At 38.9% G+C, this 26,563-nt stretch overlaps 2 protein-coding genes across 7 annotated transcripts in view; one reads left to right on the top strand and one right to left on the bottom strand.

Moving 5' to 3' along the window:
* The window catches only part of LOC308388346 (equilibrative nucleoside transporter 1-like), a 42,679-nt gene extending 40,182 nt beyond the window's left edge, over positions 1 to 2,497 (top strand). For all 5 annotated transcript variants that reach the window (XM_080869011.1, XM_080869013.1, XM_080869009.1 and 2 more), the window contains exon 13: positions 1,086 to 2,497. In XM_080869011.1, the coding sequence (XP_080725137.1) occupies positions 1,086 to 1,197 (112 nt within the window). In that variant the 3' untranslated portion in view covers positions 1,198 to 2,497. The remainder of the gene's footprint in view (positions 1 to 1,085) is intronic.
* Positions 2,498 to 4,196: 1,699 nt separating this feature from the next.
* LOC308388344 (atlastin-2-like) lies at positions 4,197 to 23,055 on the bottom strand. Of its 2 annotated transcripts, none has more exons than XM_080869006.1 (14): positions 22,906 to 23,032; positions 14,436 to 14,608; positions 14,036 to 14,242; positions 12,129 to 12,263; positions 11,885 to 11,989; positions 11,715 to 11,765; positions 11,568 to 11,624; positions 11,244 to 11,336; positions 10,872 to 11,010; positions 10,301 to 10,428; positions 9,728 to 9,784; positions 9,574 to 9,645; positions 8,283 to 8,714; positions 4,197 to 6,188 (listed from the first exon to the last, which is right to left on the bottom strand). In XM_080869006.1, the coding sequence occupies exons 1-14, from the start codon at positions 22,976 to 22,978 to the stop codon at positions 6,069 to 6,071; spliced, it is 1,842 nt and encodes a 613-aa protein (XP_080725132.1). In that variant the 5' UTR covers positions 22,979 to 23,032; the 3' UTR covers positions 4,197 to 6,068. The 2 variants fall into 2 exon arrangements, with proteins under 2 accessions (XP_080725132.1, XP_080725133.1); XM_080869007.1 differs by lacking the exon at positions 4,197 to 6,188 and adding an exon at positions 6,197 to 6,759 and having other exon boundaries at positions 22,906 to 23,055.
* Between the last annotated feature and the right edge of the window lie 3,508 nt (positions 23,056 to 26,563).

Genomic DNA, 26,563 nt, shown 5'->3' with positions numbered 1-26,563 from the left:
AAATCAAAACAATATGAAAACTATTAATTCGTACACATCTGCTGACTTGGCTTTTGAGAGCTACAGAAGCCAAGTCGGTGAATAAATCATTAAATAGTTCCCATTTCTAACTTCAGTTAAAACTGCGAACCACATACAAATTTGATCAAATGTAAAAATCAAATGAATTCCATTGAAAGCTGCTGGTTGTTTTAACTCTGTGTCCACACTGAGGTAACTGCAGCATGCTTTTACTTTAATGATATCCCCAAAACAAACATAACATGTAATAGCAGAGAGAAAATATTAAAAATTGATGCCTAACGTAGAACCGGTCGTATGTGTTTCTACCTAAAGTAGCAACAAATCTGGCACCACACTACTGCAGACATCAGTGGCTGTGAGCAGGGCTGAAAATGATGCCAGTGCTCAAGTTTCCAAATCTGCATTTCCTCTGGTGACCATTTGAGGCCGGCTTCATAAACCTAACCCATCCCCATAGACTCGCATGTTAATTTGGGATATGAATAGACTGGAAAACAAACAACATTTGGCCTCTGTGGATTGTTTCTCTCCAACACTACATAACTTTCAGTTCTCAAATGTGTTTGTGGAGATAATAATCTGAATTTCAGGAGTGGGACCGTGCCTCCATACATGCCCCTTCTTCTTCTTTGTCTATATATTACGCCCCTGCACTATAAGCTGTTTGCTAATAGGCCTTCCGAATTCAAACAGTACCTTTTGTTTTTTATGAAACGAAAGTTTTCATTGAAGGTAGTCTAACCAGCCAGACAATCCCCTCTCCATATTCTATCTATAAGATAAACTCACCGTTAAGACTTCACCAGCTGTTGAGTCATTATCTCCAACCTCAAAATCCCAGAATGCTTCAGTGCCAGTGTTCATCAGAGCCCAGCTACCTGATTCAATCTTCAAGTTTTGCCCAAGCCATCAGCTACTAGAAACCCTGTCAAACCTGAATGAGGATGGTACTCCCAGCTTGTGAACCATTTCTCAAAAAGCACCAAAGCAGAACTGACACTCCACTTTGTGTTCCTTAACGACTCATTCTTAACTGATTTTATCCCTCTGTCACCTTACAGGAAGGTGTCGCAGCACGAGGCAGAGACGGCGGGGGCCATCATGGCCTTCTTCTTGTCCCTCGGCTTGGCACTGGGAGCTGCTGTCTCCTTCGGTTTCCGGGCTGCGATCTAAAACCTGCAGTAGAACCTCAAGTAGATTTAGGTGGACCATCCTTTCCTCCAACATCTTCCCTGTCATGATCCTGTATGGGAGCAGCTTTCAGTAACAGAGAGGAGACTGCACAGCAGGCTAGAGGACCTCAGTTTTCGACATGTGTACAGTTGAGACTCATCCATTCAACAAGAGCTGAAATGGGATTTTTTTTTTTCCAGCAGCACAGTGTGCAAACCTTTGTTTCTCCTGTTTTTGAGGACATTTTCTAATTGGTAACCACTGATCAGATCAATATTTGGAGTGGAAATCAAAACCAAAACTTTTAGTTTTAGTGTACTTGTTATAGAAGAGCACAAAGTCTTTACAGCACAGACTCATTGATCAACTGTTATTTAAAAAAACAAAACAGGATTAAAATGTTTTAAAATAAGTTACTTCAAGGAATCATTTTTAAAGAACAAATCTGTCGTTAATGAGGTTTTTAGATGGTGCTCGGTGGCTCATTCAGTAAATTGAAAACGTTTACACATCAGACATGAAACGCAACTGTTAATCACTCCAGACCGTTGCAGTCTTTAACGCGGATCAAGCCAAATAAATGAAGACAACACTGGAAAATCTTGAACTCTGAAGGGAAATCTTGACCCATCACTCGGTTAAGGAACTGCTTCACTCCTCTCTGCTCAGTTTTTTTTTACTCAACAAAGACGTCAAAACTCAAAGAATGTAAAGATGGACTGAATCCTAAAGCGGAGGTTATAAATAACTTTTTTTTTCTCCTGCTGAATCTTCTTTGTTTTAGCGAGCGTTTGTAGTTTCAGATTATTGTTATTATTATTATTATTATTGTCTCTCTTGCTTCAGTTTGACTCATCCAGATGTCACACGTTTTGTTTTTTTCTTAAATTGCTGCGTCTACCTGATAAAAATGAGACTTTGTGAATAAATGCATCATGAACATGCAAAACGTGCAGCCGTCAGTCACGTTACATGGCAATGTGAGCAAGATTGGGACTTTAAAAATGGCGTATTTTCTCTTTTAAATGTTCTGTACGTTTTATAGCAAATGTAGTTTTTAGCTTATTTTGGGGAGCCGTTCGTATCTCAATAGGAGATAAAAATTGGTCATTTGTTGCATTTTGGTGGCCTTGTAGGGCTTTATTTTCTAAGAAGTCTGCTTTAATTGTACACAGGATTCATATGAATACTAACAGCCTGCTTGTTTATAAGCACTCTGGTCTGGGCTTCTATAGTCTGTTTGAATGTGGGTAGGAATCTGTCACAGGCCATTAAAATGTTGTATTTCACTATAAAGTCATTCTGTGTATTTTTAAGACTTTGGCTCCTCTTGTTGGTCAGTTTTGGAAATGCAGCACTTCACGTCTCGGGACATTTCAGTGCTGAAGAAACTGTTGAAGAAAAGAAAAGAAATCCATACTATAAAAATACTCTATGTAAATTCAAACAAAAACAACAAACCTGGGGACTGTGGTGTAATTGCTTTCCAAATATAAGCGATGCCAAGCCCATTCAGTTCAGTCTTATTCATGTAATGCCAGTTCACACCAGCAGCTGTCTCAGGGTGATTTATATTTTTCAGTCTTTAGTCAGATCCCTGTTAGTTTTAGCTTTTCTTCCGGGGATTCACAGACAGGATTTATATTGTAAGGTAAGGACCCTGCAAAATTAAAGCAGAAAGGTCTCCAGTGAGCAAGCACTCGGTGACGGTGGGGAGGAAGAACTTCCTTTCAACTGGAAGAGACCTCCAGTAAAACCAGGCTGAAACCTTTCACCCTTAAAAAGAAAAAAAAAAAAAATTCTTCAATAGATCTTTTTCCATCTTCACTGAGTTTAGTCATTACATTACAGATTACAGTGGGAGGGAGTAAAATGTGAACATTTATTCCATCTTTGATTTCACCTTCTCTAAATATAGGAAGACAGCATGCTTCACATCAAGATAAAACCTGTAAATAACAGTAAACGTGAGCCTCAGCTCCTTGGTGCTGCACATGAGCCATAAGTCATTTACAATACATTAACAGACGCCTCATCTCTTAACCAGAATTCTCAATTTTTGCAACATTAAATGTGTTTAGATATGTAGGAATATACGATAATCCTACAGGATAAAAACTATTTTAAGTGTATTATTTAGGAGAGAAAATGAATGTATTCTTTTCAAACTCTGGAGATTTACAATTCTAAATCACTAGTATCAAAAGCAGTGTTACCAAAAAAAACAAACAAACAACCCCCTCCCCAAACATTTTCCACATTATCAATCAGGAAAGAAACACATGAACTATTACTATGTATACCATGTGCTTTATTAGTCCACCAGGTTTATGTCACAGGTGCCCTAAATCAACAGCACTGTTAATTACTAGAATCCTGTTTTATCCACCAGTATGCACAAGCCCTTTGATCAAACTGATATTTTTATCCCTAAAATATAATTGTTATTCAAATGTTCAAATTTGCATCCACAAAAAGGCTAAAGTATTTTTTTAAGATGCCAAATTAGTTTACTTGCATTCCTGAACAGTTGAACTGTTTAGTTTATTAATCTGACCTCAGATTTCCAGTGTGCCAGCTCGAGTATATAAAAACATGATTTCAGGTTAAACAGGGTTTTGACAGATTCCGAAAATGTTTTTGAACAGGTCTTACACATTTGTTAAACCCTGTATGTTTATATGTAAATACAGATATTTACATATATAAACACAGTGGAATCTTTTTAATCCCTTTGGCAAAATGAATGAATCCAAACCTATTGCATTCATTTAATTTGTGTTTGAAACACAAATTAAATGAATGCAAAGAAAAGTGTGGTTTCTTTTTGTTACACTTGTGTGATGATCAGATTTTGGATTAAAGGTTTGGTTAGTCTGCAGAAAATATTCACATTTCCCAGTTAAGACAACTCTTCATATACACGACATACATGTGTTGCTTGCTGGTCCTTTTAGATGCTTCCATCAAGGAATAAAAGACAAAAGGAGCCGAAAGAGTTGTGTTGATGATTTATTCTTAAGGTAAACATCTTATTCAAAAATAAATTACCAGAGATATCTTTAAAAGAGACAGACACCTTCTCCTGCCCGCGCATCACAATCTATGCTTTTCCTGTCAGATTTATTCACGCGTTTCCGCTAACGTCAATCCTCACGTGGAGAAACTAAACCTACAGCAGCAACTTATTCTTAAACCACAGACTGGTAAGTTGATCAACAAGAGAGGAAAACAAAAAAATAACCATTTAACTGATTCGCTATAAAATGTACACAAAGTTTATTTAAATATTTAATCCAACGTACATGCCCGATTTGTAGTATGAACACATAAAAAAAAAAACCCAAAAAACAAAAGACTGTACAGTACAAGACTGGTGCTTAAGGTGAGCAGTGGATGGAATCGATGTGAAAAAGACAGGTGCGACGAGTTAAACCGACAGGGTAGATTTATTTAGATCATTTAACAGTCAAGCACATTTTATTCATTTCATTCTGGAGATTGAAGCTCTGACAGCTGCCTCAACAAAAAGGCAGGTAAAGTGTCAGGTAAGGGGTTTGGGGAGCGAGCTGAGAAGACGAGACCTACAGCACTCTCTTGTGTCAGTTAAAGTAAAAGCTGATCAGCTTAGCTTCACCGACACTGGTTTCATTTGAATCATGTCTTTGTGCTAAACTAACCAGCAGCTGAGTGTTGCTTCTCATCCAACTTTCAGCAAGAAAGTGGACAAACATAGCTCCTCAAACTTAATCCTTTAATAAGGTTTATAAAAAAACAAAAGCATCAAATTTACCATAAATAATGTACAAAACATCTGAGCTGGGGCTCCCAAAGCAACAGTCAAACTTACAGCCTGTAGGTCCTAAAACTGCAAACAATCAGCACTAGTGTGACTTAAACTGAACTACCTCACTATAGCTGGACTCTAAAAGCTCCTCATGATATAACACAGCTCCTCTTAACAGCATGCAGTGGGCCAAAATCTGTCAGGTCTGTTACAAGAAGTCCAGATATAACGCGTAAAGAACAAGAGGATTGAGACTCAAGAGATAATAATGGAATATGAAACAAGCGCAAAGATGGGAGCCCAGATGTGGATTATACAAATGTTACCTGATTAACTTGTCTTCCAAATGTAGTGCAGAAAACTAATAAAGGAGGCAGACAGAAGAGAGAGCGAAAAAAAGAATTACAGCTTTGATTTTTATCCAGAAGTCACATTTTCAGTGGTAGATAAATGTCTTTAAATTGCCTCCGACTCAGATTTTAATTTACTTTCACTTCAGTAGAATCAAGAGAAACTTGGGCGTCACATCTTCATGAGCTTTTTAAGTCGATTAGTTGTCTGTTCTTGCAGGACAAGCTATCACCAGGCAGAAGAGGAAGTAAACTGAGCTGGCCTGTAAGACGAAATGAATTCAGTTTGCATCCAATGCTGATAACAGCTGCCCACAGCTGTGTCAGTTTTCCCTGAATTACAGCTTAATCATGATACGAGTGCAGTTCACTACCAGCATCAATCTGTGTGCGCGTGTGTGCCAGCCTTCAGTATGCATCACAATGCAGCATGGCACACTGGAGAAGATTTGTCAGGTGTTTTGGCAGGAGGCTGGACTCTGCTCAGTCAACATGCAATATCTGAGCTGAGGCACTGGGGGGCGATGAAGAGCAGAGCAGGCAGAGGGCCTCAAGTCCTCGACAGGCAAATAAAGAGGGGGGCAGCTATGTGATGAAGGACATTTGGCAGGAAAAACAAAAAAAGTGGGTCAGCTTTGGTGTTGAACTAGTTTCACAGTTCTAGGACTGAACACGCCGAGTCAGTGGAGGATGATGATAATGAAGATAACAGGTAGAGTTGAGGAGGAAGAGCATCAATCACTCTTTAACCTTGTTTGCTGCGAGCCTTGTTCTGTCAAGCTGGCTCTAATAGAGTTCATCACTGTCTGTCTCATGTTATCCCCCATGTATTGCTCAGTAACTGGCTTCAGAACCTGCAGGAGGAGAAAAAAAAAAAAAAGGATCTGCATGAACGGATGATCAAACTGATTATCAGTTACAAATAGTCGATAAAGGAGACAGAAACTAAAAGAAAGTAGGTTAGGGAAGAAAAGCACTTAAAAGGAATGAAAACAAAAAAAGGATGTATTTTTCAAAGTGCTGACCAGGGAAACAACTGAAAACTCTTAAGACGCGTGATTCACAACAAAGCCAAGGAAAAAGAAAACCTTTGTTTCTATCCACACAGAATAAAATTATAAACCGTTTGTGCAGCCTCCGTATCCCAGACGTGCTCCGTGCTCACACCCAGTACAAAAATCCAGCATCAACAGACTGAAAATTAAAAATCAAGAGGCCAGCAAACTGAAGGTTTTGATACAAGATATACACGTTTACGAGTCTGCAAATCCACCAGCTGACCAGCAGTTAGTTGGTCTTCTTGTAGTTGTCGTTGAGAGGAGACAGAGCTTTCAATTCCAGTGTTGCTCCTGACGGGAGGGAAGGGAGGAGAGAAATAGGCCACGCCAGGAAGCTACTGACGGGCTCCAAAAGTTTGGAAATGACCTGAGAGGAAAGCAGGGAGGAACGGGGGAGTTAAACAGAGGGGAACCAGGCACTGATACTGGAAGAGGCCGTGGGAAAGAAGTGATGGAAAAATAAATAAAATGATAAATAAAATCAGAACAGAGAAGGAAATGATATGATGCAGGCAGACAAAAACTGGAATCAACATCGCTCACCTTTCTTACCATCCTCTAAACAGCAGGAGAGGCACAAACAGAGACAGGAAGGTTGAGTGATAAAACATATTAAAAATAAAAAATAAAAATAGGGAAGGCAAACAAACGAGGATGAAGGATGTGCTGGCTGGGTTTCACTGGAGCTCTGTAAGGTGAAGTGAATATAAGGATAACAGGATAAGAGGACAGAAAAAAAGGCTAGAAGACAAAGAGGAAGAGACGCATGTAAGGAAGAAAATAAACCAGATGTGCACAGATATAATGAACCTGGAGAAAAATAAGCTGTTAACATAATGACTTTTACATTAAGCTTCAACTTAAACTAAATACACAAAACAGTAAGAACAAATACACAAATCCATCAGATTTATACTCTGTGGATATTATTAGAAGGATAATAATTAACTGGCCCAAGATGGACCACATAACCAATTATTCACCTGAATTATTCAAACTACTCTCACTTCATCTCAGCATCAGATTGGGCTGCAAGCTACTGTAATTTCTCTTCACTAGTTTCTCACATTTAAGTCTAGATTATACTTGTCATTCCTGGTTGACAGAATGTAAATGTAATGTGATGATATGTAAATTCTCAATGGGAGAGCCCCTGCTTCGTATGGTCAAAAACCAGCAGGCACGCAGATGTCAGCACGGACCCTCGTGCTAACCGTCTGATGATTAAGTTTGTGAACGCAGAATATATATGTGTCCCTGCTTTAGTGTAGTGCCTCACAAAAGCCCTTCTTGGAGTTTGCAAGGTTTTTTTTGGCTACTTTACAAGCAAATAGCGCTTTGACAAGTGTCTAACAAGATGCTCAAATCAAAAATGTTGTCTTTATTTGTGAAAAACAAACTACTGACTCTTTGCTGTTAGCCTTGTTCTTTCTCCCATTAGTAACCGTTGCTTTGCTGCTGCTGTATGACGCAGTGAACAGAGATACAGTTTAATAGATCAAATGGTTGTCAATCTGTCTCTTTTGAGTTACAACTGGTTGATCATTATGCTTGATGAACACTCATGCATCGATAAGGTTCATAATTGTACGTTTCGGTTTAAATGTAAAAAGGACAAACCTCTATTGCAAACTGATCTTTGGTGCTTCTGCACTATGATTTCCTTCTTATTGGCTAGCTTTCAGTATATAAAGGCACTGAACTATTACTGATTTTTGGACTTAAAAAAAAAAAAAAAGGAATGCCACAATATCAACAAAAAAATAAAACAAACAAACAAAAAACCACCATAAAAAATTAGGAGATGAAAACCAAGCCAGTCGATTGAAGTCTGTGCACACACACAGAGACACACACACTTTTCTCCCTCCTCTCACACTGTCTACCTACCTGCACCCAGAGTGCTTCTGCCACCTCATCAATAATCGTTCCCACCTCCCGAAACTCTCCTGAGTACTTCACGTAACCCCAGGCACAGAGCGACAGCAGCGCCATGCCCATGACCAGGTTAGCCAGTGTGGCTAAGGTGCTCAGGCCGATGAAACCCGTCACTCCAGACACCACATAGGTGATGAACATGAGAGCGAAAAGCGTGGCAGGGGTGCGTGCTGCGTAGAAGATGTTTTTGCCTTCGTTCTGCTTGGAGAGGTTGGTGTAGGTTTCCTCCAGCTCTGACTCCAGCTGATTCTGGTAGCGCTGGCAAAACTCCTTGCCCCCCATTTTCTTCACAGAGCGGAAGTAAGACACAGAGTAATCGCGGATCTCCTCGTGGCAGCGCTTCAGATCAGCCGGGGCGACGTAAGGCTTGTCCCCACCGCAGACCTGTAGGGAGGAGGAGATGATATCAGGAGAAAGTCTTTCCTTCTAAATTTTTATTTCTAAGTAGTATGAAATTCTAAGTCATTCTGTTTGTTTGTTGGTACCTTATTACATTTACACAGGAAAATATTTACTGTATTTTCCTGAGTCAGTCATGTAAAACTAGTCAGCAAGATAGTTTTCATATACTTAATGCATCCATGCAAATACTTGACTGCGATACTATGAAAATTAGATCGATCAGAATTACCAGCACTCAAAGTACAGCACTGTGAAAAGAAAAAGAAAAAAGGAAGGACGCTGCAGTGATTTACTGAAACATGGTCGAACGTACATAGAAATGCACTGATAAGGCAAAGGCAGAGTTTGTACAATTCTAATGAACTTAAGGGCAGGGATAGCTCAGTAGGTAGAGTCGTGGCCCCATGATCGGAAGGTCGGGGGTTCGATTCCCCTGAACAGCTACCCTGAGGTACCCCTGAGCAAGGTACCGTCCCTACACACTGCTCCCCGGGCGCCCAATGGCTGCCCACTGCTTCACTGAGTGAATGGGTTAAATGCAGAGAGGGATTTTCCCCACGGGGACCAATAAAGTACACTTTCTTTCTTTTCTTTTCACTTTATTATTCACTGTGAGGATTTTTTCTATCCAGGTACACTCTTACTGCACTGGCAATGTCTCAGGGATTATTGTCAGGCTGGAAAATGTAGCCTGAAACTTATTGCCCAAAATGCCAGGTGATTATCAGGTAGGAAGCGCAGGTCAATTAATCAGGCAGTGATATTCCCATATTTGCTCCCTGGACTTGGGCACCTTTTAGACTTCATTCACGATGAATATCAGGGATAAACCGGTCCTTACCTGCTCCATTTTCTTGCTGTACAGGTCTTTGGCTCCTGCCACAGCTGTCAGGTTGTTGGCCTCTGCTGTTGCCTATCAAAAAAAATGAAAGACAAAAAGATTGAACACAACCCTAATCAAAATGAGATGACTTAAAAGATTCCCAATTACTGACCTGCAGCATGGTCTTTGGGTGAGGCAGCTCCTCTCCCTGGTAGATCTTTATGTAAGCCTGCAGGAAAGAAAAATGAGTCTCAGCATCACCAAAGTGTTTCTTTAGTTAACACTCTGGCAGGTAGGTGACTTAACAAGTACTCCAAGTAAAAGGCTGATGTTATCTTTAAAAATGACTTAATACTGCAAAAACCCCTAAATAAAATTTAATGCAAGTATGACTGGGCACACTTATTTTGGAAAGTTGGAGAAATGAAATCTGATGACAAAGAACTGAATACTTTTGTCAGTGAGACCACAGTTTACCAAAAGCTCTGGATTGCTATGTGTCGTTTATTCACTCTCAAGCTTTTGTGATTTATCAAAAAAAAAAAAAAGGCAGAAGGGTGTACAATTTGAAGCTTTGTATTTGTAGTGCAGGAGGTCAGTATGAAAAGCACTGGAATCATTTGTGCAAGCAGCTGTAATCCTGTATACACTGAGACCTCTGTCGCTTTTTAAATGTAATTTTATCTTAACAACAATAGGTCATATTTTGGTCATAGACTGGTATTTATTTAAAATTATGCACCACCTTGAAGTACTCCAGAAGATCTTTGCAGGTGACCTTGTTGCCTCCGATCTCTTTCTCTACCAGCTGACTCGGCGCCAGAAGAAGAGGCACGAGCTGGGCCAACTCTTTTTTGAAGTCTTCATCAATGTCTAAAACATGGAAAGTTGTGTAATTTCAGTCCAAAGAGCTATGGCAACATAATCCTAGAAGTAAAACTTGGCACTCTGAAGACACGTTGTAATTCTCTTTTTATCAGTATTAGCAAGGGTTAGGACAGCTATCATTTTTGAAGTTAGAAATACCACTCAAACAATTTTCTCTCTCCGTCTCTCTCTCTCTCTCTCTCAGGTTTCTGGTTTTAAGCCTGACAGGGACAATGCCATGCATAAGCCATGCATAAATCCATGGCAGTTGACTGGTTGAAAAACTGCCATGAACAGGAAAGGGAGTGACAGCAGAGTTGAAACTGGCTGAGGTAACAGCTACAACATATAGGCGCCAATCTGCAATGTTTTGAGCAGGCTCCGTGTACAACCAGCACCTACCACGTCTTTAGCCATTAGTCTACATTACTACTGTGCCTTGTTCTCACCTCTCAGCCTGCCGTCAAATTTTGGGTTAGTAGCCACCTTCAGGCCAGGATGTGGCAGCAGGAAGCAGTTGATGTTGGAGAAACAGTGCTGGATATGATTTCTCACATTCTGCAACTCTTCATGTTGATTATGTTTAACCTGCATCGACACACAGTGAAAATGTGAGCTTGTTACTGACTTTGTGTTTTTCAAGAAGAGATGCGCCATCCATAACAGGAACATTGTTAAAATTATTTGTGCTGCAGGAAGCAATAATCATTGTGTGAACATCAGGGTATGGTATGGTAGGTTTCTTCTGTCTAGAAGCCTGTAACCTCCGACACTTTTCCCCCCTTTTATTTTCTGAATCTGCGTTGAAATATAATTCTCACCTGCAATCTTTTATCCAGAAATTCATTGCCTCCTTTCATTCCATAACAGAATTCGTAAGGAAAACACCAATCCCGAATGAGGAACATTAGAGACTAAAAGAGAAAACCAACAGTACAGAAACTCAGAGAATATCTTTCATTTTATGAAAAAAAAATAAACAAAACAACAACATTGTAACTGAAATAAATGAGGCTATTTTTCTTCTTTTTTTAGTTTTTTTACTTGTCCACACTACATTTGTTTTCAGTAAAAGGGCTGACTCAAACCTCAAACAATGTACACTGTGAATTGCAACAAACACAGCGAAAAGAAAAAGCCAGTACCTGGAAAGGTTTCTCGGACACCTCTTCCATTGCAAGACGGCCATATTCAGTGAAGAGCTTCATATGAAAGGAAAAATAAATGACGATGAAAGAACTGAATATTCTGATGGTACTTTTTGGTGAGAGAAGAAACAAAATGACACAAACCTGGAGGTGCTGCAGGTCATCCTCTTGTATGTTTGAAGAGAGATTGTACACCTGAAAGAACCAAAAACAAAAAACAGAACTTAAATGTAATGCAAGGCTTGCATCTTAATATGTTAAAATAAATATGTAAATATATTATATTTAAAGAAAAGACATGCTTTGAATATCACCTGAACAGAGCTGGTCATTGTGCTGAGGGCAAAAACTGTAGCACTGTCCTTTATGGTAGACTGACTGTCAAATGCTCCTTGTGTGTCAACAAGGAGCACAGCAACCTGTCGGGATGAGATTAAACGAGTTCAAAACACATTCAGCACAAGTTTGTGTTGAAATGCTTGAAAATTCATTAACAAAATATTAAAATAACTGTTCATGATAAATATGTCTGGCAATGAGTGGAGGTGTTGTATCTACCTTGTCGCCATCAGGCTTCTCCACCACAAACACTTCACTCCAGACCTGAATTCCTGTGGTTTCCCTCTCACACCCTCCTCTCCAGGTGAACCCAGTCAGGGGCTCATCATTACCTCCTATCCATGAGTCTTTATCCTGAAAAGGAAAGATTCAAGATGAGACAGAGAAGGGAACAGAGGGAGATGAAAACCAAGGTTGTTTGTCATCTAGATCCATGTGAATTCCTGTCTAAGACTGGGAGAGGATGAAAGATAAAAGTGAAAATTGCACAGGTACACTGCCCAATGGGGCCGAACCCGAGGTCTTTTGTCAGTGCAGTGTGTTGTAACGTTTCTGGAATGGTGCATGTAAGACTAATGCAGTATGCCAAATGAAGGAAAAGCAACCAAAGGTTAATCACCATCAACATGTTTTATAGCATCTATGATGACTACAGCAACACGTTTCAACTAAACATTGTTCAAAGAGATATCAACACAAGCTGAACAAACAGATGAATAAAAAATTATTTCTTAATGTAGAATAAAAAAATGATTTCTTAATGTAGAATTTCACATAATATAGTATATTTTTGCCAGTCAACTGCTGTGATTGCGAGCACAAATGTCAATTAATGGTAACTCTTTGTGACAATGAATGTTTATCCCACTGACCACAAATAGGAAATGCAGCTTCAAAGCAAATGTGTGATTTAAAGGTCAGAGTACATCAGAGTACTGATTCCCCATTAGTACATATCTGTGCAGTGTCCAAGTGTGATGTGATGACAGATAATAAATACCTGCAGACAATACTCCCTGTAATAAAAAGGAAAAAACAAAAAAAAGCTGCACACACTTATTAAGTCTAGTGGTACCATTAAGTCATGAATAAACTTGAATTAATTATCAATAACTTCATGAATGCCCATGTTCATGCCCAACAACTTTGAGAAATACCATACTTGCAACACCCTTTTGTATTTCCTGGTATGTGTTCACGTGTGTTATTTGAAAATAAGTGTAAGGTGATCCTGACTGCTTCTGTGTGTCCAACTGCTGTTAGAGGGGCTCAAAGACTCACCGTTTACACTTCTATAGGAAATAAACAAGATACTGTGCTCACGTGGACCACACTCAAAATCTTACTCTCCTGGTTCAGCAAGTATCTCAGTACAAAATCAAAACTGGAAGCACTCGTCTTTGCACGTCACCTGTGCATGCAAGTACTAGTTGAAGTGTCCTCTGCTGTCCTTGTTCATTTCTACCCAATTTCACAATCTCTACTGACTGAAAATGTTACTCAATAGTCACCCTTTGAGCAAGGATAAACTCTTATGTTTACTTAGCTCATGTAAACACATCTTGGGTTCAAAATTAGCACTAATCTATATCTCAGCTCAGTGAAACTGTGTACAAATGAAAGTAGTAAATTTTATATATGAGGAGACATCAATTTGACTGTCTTTATTTATATCTAAAGAATATCTTTAATGCTCCGGGTTGTTGTACCAATATGATTAAATAATGACTCTTTAACAACAACAACAACAACAGGTCTGACACAGTGTAATTTAATGAGCTTATCCCAGAAGTCATAGGGAAAGTAGTGGATTACAGCCTGAACAGGTCTCTAGTGTATGTCCAGGACTAATACAGAAAGACACATTCATTCATGTTCCCATACTCTATGGCCAGCTTAGAATTACTTCCATGTCTTTGGACTGTAGGAGGAAGCCAGAACAGCCACACGGGCTGAGAGAAAAAGATGCAAACCTCAGACAGAAAGAGACAGCTCAGAAATGCATGTTGGTTGACATTTCTTTAAATATTTGGAAAATGTAATGCAACTAATATGTGTACCTTTAAAATTTTATTTTATTTTTTAAATCCCTACTACAGAAAGTGTAAATACAACAGTCGTCTCACCCGGTTGTGCATGTAGCGCAGCATGAAATCCAGCAGGAAGGACTTTCCCTTCCTAAAGGCTCCAGCCACAGACACAACAACCACGTTCAGGTCCTTCACATGTTTCTGCAGCAAGACTTCCTCCAGTGCCGTGGCGTTCAGCTCAAAGTTGTGCTCATTTGCCTGGACAATCTGGATGGGCCCGGCCACTTTTTTCTCTTCCACAGGCTGAAGACACAAGTTTGCAAACAGTCAGGTTTGTCAGGGAGGTTCAGGTGATTTTTGTAGTGACCCTCAAAGAATTCAGTTGGTCACATTATTCTCCTAAGTGTTGCTTACTTCAAACATTTATAAAAGTATTGTTATATTTACATATCCTAAATCTCATTAATAGACTAATATGGTAGAAAACACATCAAACCTTCACATCTTTTTCTTGACTCCCTTCCTTTGGTTGGGGGGTGGGACTGATATTTTTGCCCAAATCCATGGTTCTGGGAAACAAATCATTGTCATCTTCAGATTTCGCTTCAGGTTTTGGAGCCTTGCGTTGGGAAATGGTGCAATCTTTGAATCCATTGACACCTTTAGAGCCTAAGACCAAATGGAGATAAAAAGCTAAAATGAAAGTGGTTACATAACACCATGCTAGATGATAAAAGATAAAGTGAGAAACGGGACTTTTGCGACCAGCTTATTTTCTAAGGAAAAGCTTACTTCCTTATTTCTAAGGAAAATAACTTCCTTTAGACTACTGTTCTGTAAAGCTAGAGAGAGAAAAAAAGAAATGCCACATGGATCAAACTAAAGACGGGACTCTTTCCAGCTTTGTGTATTGGGCTAAATACTGCTATCCACTCTGGTTCCCTTCAACTAGGTCAAGCTCTAAAATAGCTATGTGTTGAAAAATCACAAAGGGCCAGGAAAAAAGGACAAGTAAAGTAAGTCAGCAGGACAGTGCTTTTAGTGTTGTTCTCAGCCTTTTCCCCAAAATTTCTGTAAATATTTACTAACTCTTAAATCCCTTTCCTTAAAAACTGACTTCTTCCTGTATCATTGGCATAAAGGCAGTAAACATGAGTTTGATGAACTCCAAAATCTATTATTTACAGATGAATGGCTTCTTGCATCTTTGAATGACATACAAAATCATCTTTTAAAACAAAAACATTGTATCATTTTTTCTTTTAAAGATTCAGAATATTCACAGGTAAAGGCTAAAATGACACTATTTAAATATACAGTTCACTGTGTACTTAAATATAAATTATTGACAGCCTATGAAACAGGTTGGGTTACAAGCCATTCATACCAAGTTGTCTCAGTCACGTCTGTCACAAGATTCAAATGGGCTGTCTGGAAAGCAACGTGACCAGTCTCTTCTAATTTGCTTGGCATTCTTGATAAGTACATGACCTCCATCGAAGTCCTGATATTTACAAAAAAAATGTATAACTATGAGCTCCTGCTTCATAAACACCATCAAGATACTAAGCATTTATCAGGAGTAACAAAACTGACAATACAAGATAAGACATCACAATTATGAAAGTGGAAGGTTATGCATTACTTGTGTGTTTAACTGAAAAACAAATGGAGCAATTATACACAACTTCTTCTATTCATGACCACAAGCTGTGCCATTAGTCATTTTACAAGAAAGTTATTTTAAAAAGCGCTATCACTTATGTATAACACAAATTTCAGTCGAACATTTTAACTAAACAAGAAAGTCAAGTCTTGAAATTAATAGTCTGTTTTGCGAGTCCGTGGCCTCTTACAGAAATTGAGCATGTTTTTAGATAAAGTGGAAATCCTAAAGAAGGAAAAAAAAAAAAAGAAACAAAAAAAAAAAAAAAAAAAAAAAGTTGTGCAAGTACCGGTAGAGCATGTACACAAAAGATTTTTTTTTTAAATCAAGAAAAATGCCAAAATTGAATTATTTGCTGTTCTTCAAATGTGAGAATACACAGATTTTAAATTTAATTTAATTTAATTTTTTTTTAAAAAAGGAAATAAATATTTTTGAAAATGACTTTGGTTACAGGTCTTTTCTCAGGGAAACAAAGCCAATCAGGAAATATTCAGAGCACATGACCAGAACATCAGCTAACAGAGGGCTTCAGTTGTGACAGTTGTGTTCACTGCTGGCAGCACAGCAGTGAACACAGCCAGCACAGAACAGTTGGCGTGCTTTAGAGAATATAAGCAGCTGCAGCAAGGAAAGCAATGGTGGAAAGTAACAAAGGTGATTATTCTTTGTTTAAGAGCATACTAAAAACTAGCTCAGATCGGCAGCCATTTGGGCAGTTATGTTTGATTGTGAAATACACAAATAATAGAAATAACACCTCAACTTCTTGCAGAACTTTTAAAGCAACTAAGGAGCAGTATTTCCTGTGAGAGACACCCATTAAGTGTGGACTTAGGGTTTAAGCTTAACTTCATATACATTTTAAATGTTCAAATTAAGTTTTATAACCAAGTTTTTCCTAGCTCAAAATTGGATTTGGGAGTGGCTTTGCATGCAAGCGTGATTGACTAAATATCGTTGAAGCAAAGAATGTGTCCTGCCTTACTTAACTGAACCTTTTTCCTGTTATATTTGTCTACCTAATTCTTTACTTCTATAATAAATTTCTATTTGTACCAAAGTAAAGGAAAGGGAAAATTTCTGAAATATATAAGGTTGTAGAAAGTTCTGAGGTGATGGGTCAAACTTTTCTAATGGTGTGATACTTGGACTTCTAAGCTCCTCATCTATGATGTCTTGCTTCTTTTCTTTCTGTAATATTCTACTTCTACTAATAATGTGGATCTTTGGACTTTACCATTAGTCTAATATTTTGGAACCTTACGCTAGGTTTTCAGGGTTCAACAACACTGTTTTTCAATGTTTTCTCACAAAGGAGAAGCAAACAATCAATTTTTTTTTTTTAAATAACCTGAAGATTAATTACAGCTGTCTAACAGTTTAAGCTTTTGAGAACATCAGGTGATATTTCTTAAGAGAACAACTGTAAATAGGACACCCAAAGACCCTCTTGGAGCTGCAAACGGGCCACAGCAGTGTTGTAAGCACAGGGCAGTTACAGTAATCTCCTCTGCACACAAATTAGCCCTGAGCATTTCCTTAGTCTGTGGCACTGCAGGTTTCCATCAAGACCAAAGCAACACTTAGCAGAATGAAGTGGCACAGACTGCAGAGACCTACACAAAGACACTATTCTGCTAGGACTGTGAGGGGCCTATGTTGCAAAACAAAAACAATACAGGCCGAGTATGCAAGAAAGCATAACAGACAGTAAAACCCCATTAGCTCTGCTGATATGTGCACTCACTACAACACTTCATGATATATTAGCAAATGCACTGCCCTGCTCCTCCGCTTCCAGAAAATGAGGACAGGCCTAAAATTAGCCTCCTTAACTTGTTATCTTATGATGGCACAGAGCAGATGTTAACTGGCTTACACGATTCCCTGACACACAATTGATGATGAGGAATTTGCATCACACAAGCATAAAGCAGCACACAAATCCTAGAGATATGCATGACTAGTTGACAAGCCATTTAAACACTAGATCCCTCATTAGATGACGTTAGAAGACAAATTCTTCTTATTTTCTTAATAAGTGTAAGTGTTAATGTGAAACAATCCCCATCAAACTATTGTTTGAAATGCTCCAATGCTACTCGGGATGGATTGAAACATCTCAATTTCTGTGACAGAAAGATGTAAACAAGCAAAGTGTAAAACAACCATGCAAACCAGTGCTGCTTGTGGTGTAGTCAGCTCTAATCGGCACTGGAGCAATATGTAAACACAATCAGGACACTAAAGGGCAATTTATTCCTCTGTGATCAATCTATGTTCAGAATGCAAGTCTGCAACTGACCAATACTGCTGCTAGAACTAATACTTGTGCATTGTGTGCCTGCAGTGATCTGTAGTTATGCCGTCGAAATCTGAATAATGGCGGAAAGATTAACAAGAAATGTAAAGGAAACAATAGTATAGTACAAGATGTTGTCATTTGTAGAGGTGAACATCAGGTTAGTGCAGTAAGGTTTCCGAAGCATTACACAGTTATCTTTAACTATCAAGTGCAAGAATAGTATGCAAGGTAGCCTACATCTCAGCAGCATATCCCAAATGAGCTTCCCTGCCCTCACCCCCTCCCCTCGACTCCTGCACTACATCTGAGGCAGACTTTGATAAAGCTACAGTCCAGTAACTTAAGCAGCTGTCTAAATATGGAATGTTTCCTACTTTAAACAGGCAATATCTGTGTAGGAGTGCAAAAATTACAAAGAAACTGGCCTTTGGGAGTAAAACTGTACTATAAAAAGAAAACATATCCAGTTAGTCAAGCATGATTAAACAATTAACATTTCTAGTTGAGTCACAAGAAAGAAAAATGGCATTTAAAGTGTTGGGGGGGAAAAAAAGGAGAAAATTTCAAGCAAAAATCTACTGTTGCAACCACAGATTAGTAACACCAGCTAGTCACAAGCCTGGTTAAAACTCCTTCTTCCAGCCATAGCACATCCAGAATATACATGTTAACTACTAGGTGATACTTTTTTATTCAATGCATAAAGAAGGAGGCGTTCACTGTAGGCTATTAAGATGCAGCTATGCTAAATTCCCTGCACTCCAACACTAAAAGACAACCTGACTTGGCCTCTCTGGACACGAGTCAACAAGGGGAAATGTTGAGTTGCAGCAAGCAGACCAATGTGAAGTCTGCGAGGACAAAGTGCAGATTAAGAGCAACCGGAGTGAATGTTGTTGTTGCCACAGAGTCAGCTGGTGTGTTCCAAACTAGACATAAGGGTTATCACGATAAGGATTCCTGACTGTCACAGCAGCAACTCTTTAGTATTCAGTCAAATATTTTGAATTGGTTTAACAAATGTACGCTGCATTAAACTGCTGACAACAGACCATTTTCTACATTTGTAAAACAAGTTGAAGTTATGGCAACATAGACGGGAAAGATGTGACAGGTTTTAACAACATTTAACATTAACTGTAGATTTCAACATACCATTATGACCACAGCTCAGTAAAACAGTGAAAAGTATCATGGGCAAGTTAACAGTCCAATTTAGACCAATAGCTATTATATGATGGTTTATGGTGAAGCTGCAGCCTCTCCTTTCTGTTACACACAGCTGGTAGCAAAGATATAGCACACCACTTCTGTTCACTGTATTACCGAAGGAACTGTTGCAGGTAAAAGCCATTACAATCTTTTATCAAACCGTCTGTTTAACAGGGTTAAACATGAAAAGAATATCTTGTTGCCTGACCACAGTCTTAATGAGGTAAAATGAAAATTGTCTCTATGCAAACTGCTGGTTTAGCCTGGCACGATCTATAAAAAAATGGCAGATTTCCTGTAAAATTTGCTGCATGTTGAAATCAATCCTTCCACACCTCTCTTTCTACCTGTAAAGGAATATAGATTTAGTTGCCTTATTTATTTTTGCAGGTTTAGACTATTTATATGACATCTAGCTCTCTCAGGGGTTATCTATTGATGTAAACAGTTATCTTACTTAACAAAATGTTTTTTCATGTTATTTATGGTTATTTGATAACCAAACGTGTATTTTAAGGTTAAGTAAACTAAACCCAACTTTTAAGACCAAAGTACTTACGATTGTTTTTTTTGTACTTTTTATATTTTACATTTATATTTATTATTGAAACTTGCACCAAGGGAGTGGCACTCCAATTTCGTTGTACTCTGTACAATGACAATAAAAGGCTATTCTATTCTAAACTGATTAAAAGTATTTTTATCATAGTCCTGTGGATTTTTCCTTTTATGGGAAGGTCACAATCCCTTTCCTGGGTGTCAAAAAACTTTTGTACCCTAAAATGAAATCTACTAAAAAGTTATGCTATAAAAGATTGAGGTAGTAGCCTATGTAGTTTTAGCAGACAATTAAATATACTGTACTGTGAAAAAGTATTTGCCCCTTTCTGATTTATAACTAAAAACAAACAAATTTTAATATTAGACAAAGATATTCATTTTTTTTAATGATTTAATTTATTAAGGGAAAATTAGCCCCAAAACACCTGATGTGTGAAAAAGTAACTGGTCCCTAACCTAACACCTGGTTGTGCCACACACAGGGCTTATAACAATGAGTCTTACTTCACTGTGGAGGAATTTTTGCCCACTCTTTTTTCGCAAGTGCTTTAATTCCACCACACAGGAGGGTTTGAGATTGAACAACCTGTTTAAGGTCATGCCAAAGCCTTTGAATTGGATTTAAGACTGGACTTGACTAGGTCACTCCAAAATGATTATTTTTAAACTATTCAGAATTGGACTATTCTGGTGTGTTTCAGATCATTGTACTGCTGCATAATGTGAGTGCGGTTGAACTTGCTAGTCACATAGTCTCCTTCAGGATTTCGTGGTAGAGAATAGAATTTATGGTTCCATCAATTAGAGCAAGTAGGCCAGATCCTGACTTCCAAAAAGTTTAAATTTTTGTTTCATCAGAACACAGAATACTTTCCCAAAGGCCACTCCTGGGAAAGCTCGCCACTGCTCCAAATTTACTCCATTTGTTTATAATGGCTCTTACAGTGAATTACTGGAGTTTCAAAGCCTTGTAATCCTTTCCAGACTGATCGATGTCAATGATTTTGTTTCTCATTTGTTGAGTTTCAGTAGAGTTTTCCTTGATGTGTTACTTTTTAAGACGTTTTAGCCGACTTCACTTTGTCAGACAGGTTCAGTTTGCATAATTTATTTATTCAACAGGTCTGGCAGTAATCAGGGCTGGGTGTGATTAGTGAAAGGTCACAAAAATGTGTTTAGTCATATTTTATAAGGGAGGCTACTTACTTTTTCCACACAGGGCCAGGTAGCTAACCTTTTTTCCATTAATAAATTACATCCTCATTTAAAAACTGAATATTGTATTTACTCAGGTTATCTGTGTGACAAATGTGTGGGGAGGGAAAATAAAAACACAAATGGCAAAACCACTTTCCTCAGCACGGTATCCGGTTGTTCAGTGATGACGCGACGAATCCTACTTCCGGGTCTAAAGTAGTCTGCGTTTAATATGGCTTTTGTGTTGTTAACATGTTTAATGTTATGTATTTTCTTCTATTTGATCTCAAAAAGCTCCTAAAACAGTCAGTGATCACTGTTGACCTCCCTCGGCTTTTATTACCGCTAATCATTTATTTAAGCTCAGTTTTTAAAACCTTACGATGTAACTACAGCCCAGCCCATGCAGCAGTATATGAATGACTAACCTCGTATTGTGGATGGATTATCTCAGTTGTTCTCCTGGCTGAAGTTTGGTCCTTTTACAGCATCCTGCCATGCGATTACATTTGTTCCTGACCACCGAGAACACTCACATTAACTTTTATCGAGTGGAAAAAAAGTTAGCTTGTTTATATTATGCTAACATAGCTGTGTCGCTAGCGGTCACGTAGCACATCATTATATACCAGCTAGCCCAACTTCAGTAACCCTACAAACGTCACTGCTGTTTAGTTTTCTGTCTTCATTTATGCTGGAAGTGATAGCAGAGCTGTACGTTTTAATTTGTTTCCAAAACCCCACAGTCAGGACATGCTATATTGTATTTAGATAGAAGCTAGCGAGCTAACTCCCTGCTAACTTCTAACTCCGTTAAATGTCATAAATTCCGTTTTCATGGATGCCTGGATGTTAAACTCAATTGTTACACCTGGTAGAGCAGAACGCTGATCATTTTATTAAAGATGAAAGACTTTAGACAGTTTTTCAACTCTCAGTAATGCCATAGTGATCGTTTGATATATGGACCTGCAGCGGAGTTTAGACCCAGACACGGCTAGTGACGTCAGACTGAACAACCGGATAGAAGTTGCCCACTGGGATGAAAAGAAGGCTTAAGAAGCTTTATCACAAAGACATGTTATCATCATCTGGAAAACGTTAAATTCTCGCGTTTGTGTTAAAATTGTTAATAAGTCAGAGCTTTGTATTACATCACAACTACACTCAATGGCAATAGGCTAATGTAACTCTGCCAAGGAATATACAAAATACATAAAATTCAATACAAAAAACCTAAATGAAAAAGGAGACAAATGATCTACATTATCTTCATAGGTTCACGGCTATGATATTTTTATTTTCTGCTAAAAAACACAAGCAAATGCAGATCTGATTGGCAATTACCTTGTTTAGGTCTGCTAACAAAGTGAGCAGACTACTTATAGGGTATGTAAAAATATCCCAGTCATTAGTGGGATGAGATTAGCGCGACGTTACTCGATTTGTATTGCCTACAATCCGGTTTAAGGACATTGGTTTCAAACTTAAGAATGAAAGCACTTTAAGGCAGTTTATAGTGAGCATGCAGGATGTGGAAAGTTAAAAAAAAAAAAAAAAAAAAAAAAAAAAAAAAAGCGCGGACAAGCCGTGGGTCCTTCCTGAAACCAGGTGAAAGTGACGGCCCGGACAAACGAGCAGACAGGTGTCGCGTTTGAATTTTGTATCCGGGTCGGAATCACTTTTCTACAGCTGCGTTTTCTCCCCAAGTTACTTAAGAAAAAACCCACACTTTAACAGTGAGGACTCAAACCCTCATTTCAACTCAAGTAAAATTCGCAGACTTTAAACCAAGTTGCCTCTGTTTGCGAGCTACACTAGACACATTCTGGCTGGGGCATTTGGCAGGACACCACGGGTCTCTCCAACTGAAAACAGAAACGTCTGGCTAACGGTAAACCCCCCTGACTGGGACAAAGACCACCGAAACATAAACACTTTAACTCGTAAACGCTGTCCCGGCTTCACTCTCCCCATCAGCTCCCTGTCACACGTCTTTTCGCACAAATAAAAATACTTTACCTTTGCCATCGAGTCCGTGGCTGTAGTTGTTCTCCAAGTGAGTTCTGTTAACCAACCCGCTCTCCGCCGCCATCTTGGACTACTGAAACCTACCGTTGCTGACGTCAAAGGAGCGTCTTTTTTTTTTTTTTTCCTCGCGCACTCTGCTGAAGTTATATCCCGCCCCGTGGCTGCTGCCGCAGCAATGCAAACTATTTACAGATATCCCAGAGGCAAAACAAGTGTTTCTTTAATTAGTTTACAGCACACGTTCAACTAATCATTGCACCAATTCAAACTTTAAATTTCGTCCCCCTGACACCAGCATAAAGTCTGATTTCAGGGGCGTACCAATGAGTTCTCTCAACCCCCTGTTGCAGTGATTCCCAAAGTGTGAGCTGCAGCCCCCTGGTGGGCATTGACAGCACTTCTATTGGCATCTAGGGTTTGTTTACTACAAAAATATAATTTAAAAAGTATAGTTATTCTTTATTTATTGAAGATATCAGGACCTCTGTGGGGGATTAGCACCTCCAAGTTAGAGGCCATGACTCAATTAGTTGCTGCAGTTCAACTGGAGTTCAAATACCTTATGGTCTTGCTGTTGTCTGGTGCATCATTAGCATCAGTGTGGATGCTGTACTGGTCTGCAATGGACACTTTTCATTGCTTTTAACACTTGTTACTCTTTCAGTTCTTTGTACATTATTATTTTGCTCTTCTCAGCAACAGCATAAGCAAGAATAGCCAACAGACCAGTTGTACCAAATGCTTTGTACATTGCTTCCATCATACAACAGAGAACTCTGCTGGTAGACAGGCCATTCCAAAACTGCTGCAAAAGTTGAAACAGTCAGCTTTTAAATACTCCAGGGAGACTGACCAATAAACCTCACCTACCAGGATCCTGCAAGATACCACAGAGGGACAAGCAGTGGAAATCAAAGCCAATAGAGGACTGAAAGAATGAGATGGTAGATACATGTGAGGGAAATAAGCTTCCTCCTGAAGGTGTCTGTGCTTTTCCTTTTCAGATAGCATTAGGAACTGGGTCATTCAGGAGGAATTCAGAGAGTTGCTACTCCTCGTTATTGAAAAGGAGCCAGTTAAGATAGTTGGACAACCCAAAGGAGTTTTGGGGCATGTCCTCTTTGGACATGGGAGGAGGCCATGGTTAGACCCAAGGCACACTGGACAGATTAAGCATCTAGACTGGCTTGGGAATGCCTCAGCATCCCATCAGAAGAGCCAAAGAAGATGGTTGTGGGTCTCTTTTTAGACTTAGTTCCAATAGAATCCCAACTTCACATAATTTAAAAAAACATGTTTACAGCTTAATAAAAAAAACTGTTTTAGAGTCCATGCATAGTTTCTTTTTGTAATGTTATACAAAGAGTCAGGAAATGTGATGAGAGCTACATGTCACACATTCAGAGCTGCTGCTTTAACCTGGCCGTGATAGCCACAACATTATCGTCTTATTCTATTTTTCTGTTGTTAACATGACTAGGTCTCATTGGTTCACCAATGCTACCATCATTAACAACATTGCTTCCCATCTGTAGAGGGTGAGATAGGGATCTTGAAGGAAATTATATCTATTTCCTCAACATTTTTGTGGGATCCTGCCTGCACTCTTTATTGTTTGGGCGCTTCACTTCTCTTCTCTACTACTCTTGTTCTTATCTGATAATCACAATCAGAAATATGTCTTTACATACAGACATACTTAAAGGAGCAGAATAAATTATACTTAAACAGTTATGAAGCCAATGAAAGTTGAGTGCTTTCATGTGTTACATGTCTACTCCTTGTGTGTTCTTCCTCTCTCTCTCTCTTTTGCTCTGCTTTCTCTCCCTCTCTTAGGTGGGAGTGATTAATGGTTGCTCTGTCCTCTATTTAAAAGCATCCTTTGGTTTCTTGTGAGGCTTTACGTTTTTTTCCTTCTTGCCTTTGAGAAAGAGGCTCTTAGCTTTTCTTTTGTATTAAATTAGGGCTGGTCTAGGCTCCGCTTACCTGTTGTTATTGTTTTTTGGAGGGTTTTTTTTGCCTACAACCCTTCAGCTTTCTTTTTTTTGTTTAAATAAGACAATTCTTATTGGCAAACTGAAACTTGGGTGTGGGATGTATATTTATACACTGTGGTCACTGAAATCAATCGAGGCTGTTGTTTGTTCCCTTTTAGCTCTGCCTCTTTCAAAAACTAAAACACTAAGATTATGTAATAGTAATAGATTTTTGGGCTAGAGGTTTATTACACAGTCTTAGGTACGGTTGGAGGCATTATACATTTGACCGCTATTGGGAGGAAACGGTTAAATACCAAAACAGATAACCCCACACAATCTGACAATCCCCTAAGAACAGCACTTGGCAATGGTGGGAAGGAACAACTCCCTTTTAATGGGAAGAAACCTAGCAGAACCAGGCTCAGAGAGGGGCCGCCATGTGCTGTGACCTTTGGGGGCCAGGGAAAAGAGAAGCGAGACAAGGAGAACATAAAGAGATGATGAAAAAACACACTGGGGTAGAGAGAAGACAAATGTTAATGGAATGCAGTAGTAAAATACGTGGGCAAAGTGTACAAGAACTGCTCTGTACATCATGGGAAGTCCAGCAGCAGTGTGAAATGATTGCACTTGATCCAGCCCTAATGATAACCTTTGTTCAAGATTAAAGTTTGAGGCCTAATCTTGGAAGTAGTGAGGACATCTGTCCCCCCAAATCAAAATGTAACAACACAAAAATCAGAAAGGAAAATTTAATACATTTTCATTTGCGCCGTATCACATCAATATGTACCATCAGCTCCTTTGTGTTTAGCACTGATTAGCTAATCTTAACACGCCAAAACTGTCATTGCAAGCATAGAAGGATGCTAGTATTAGCAATTAACACACACACGCAAGCCCACTAGCATAACTTTCAGTTTTATTTCCTTCAAAAGTTCACTAACTCACCATTTGTTTATTTACATATTGTGGCCACTAGCAGCCATTTTTAACAATTTCAGCAAAATATTCCTCTTCCTTACTTTAGTAAAGCTTAATTTTGCTGACACAGGGAAACTGCCCATAGTAAAGATAAGCACTTATCTCACATGTTTAGCCATATATTCAAGCCATTAGAGAAAAGCTGCACTCTGCTTACTAACTTTATGGCTCTAACTGCTCTCAGTCACGATGGTTACTAAACAAAAAGCTATAAAAGCTCTTCTTAGTGTGATAAACTCAGTTCATGTATTTGCCCACATCCAAAATACAGGACTGACATCCCGTAAAGTTTCTCTGCTAAAAAGGAGGGCAGCTTTTCTTCATACCCTCTAATTACATGTCTGATAAGTCAGTGATGTGAGTTTTCATTGGCATGATGACACATCCAATTCAGTTCAGTTTGATTTTGAATTGAACTGTGAACTTTATATTGTCTGAAAGGCCCTACAAAAAAAATAAAAGAACTCCACTGATCACAGTCCCTAGTGCACAAACGCTTGGTTTTGGTGGTGAGGAAGATCTCACTTTTAACAGGAAGAAACCTCCAATAGAAAAAAGATGGGGGGAGGAGCAGCCATCTGCCATTCTTAGGTTGCGGTTTTTGGTGACAGGTGTGTAACCATAGCTTGGACTGTTTGCATTAGCTAGGGTAGCAAGTGAGGTGAGTTTGCACTGGCATTTTGTTT

The sequence above is a fragment of the Rhamphochromis sp. 'chilingali' genome (genome assembly GCF_963969265.1).
Source record: "Rhamphochromis sp. 'chilingali' genome assembly, chromosome: 20".
Taxonomy (NCBI): domain Eukaryota; kingdom Metazoa; phylum Chordata; class Actinopteri; order Cichliformes; family Cichlidae; genus Rhamphochromis; species Rhamphochromis sp. 'chilingali'.
The sequence above is the reverse complement of the archived record's forward strand: the minus strand, read 5'-3'. Positions and strand labels throughout refer to the sequence as shown.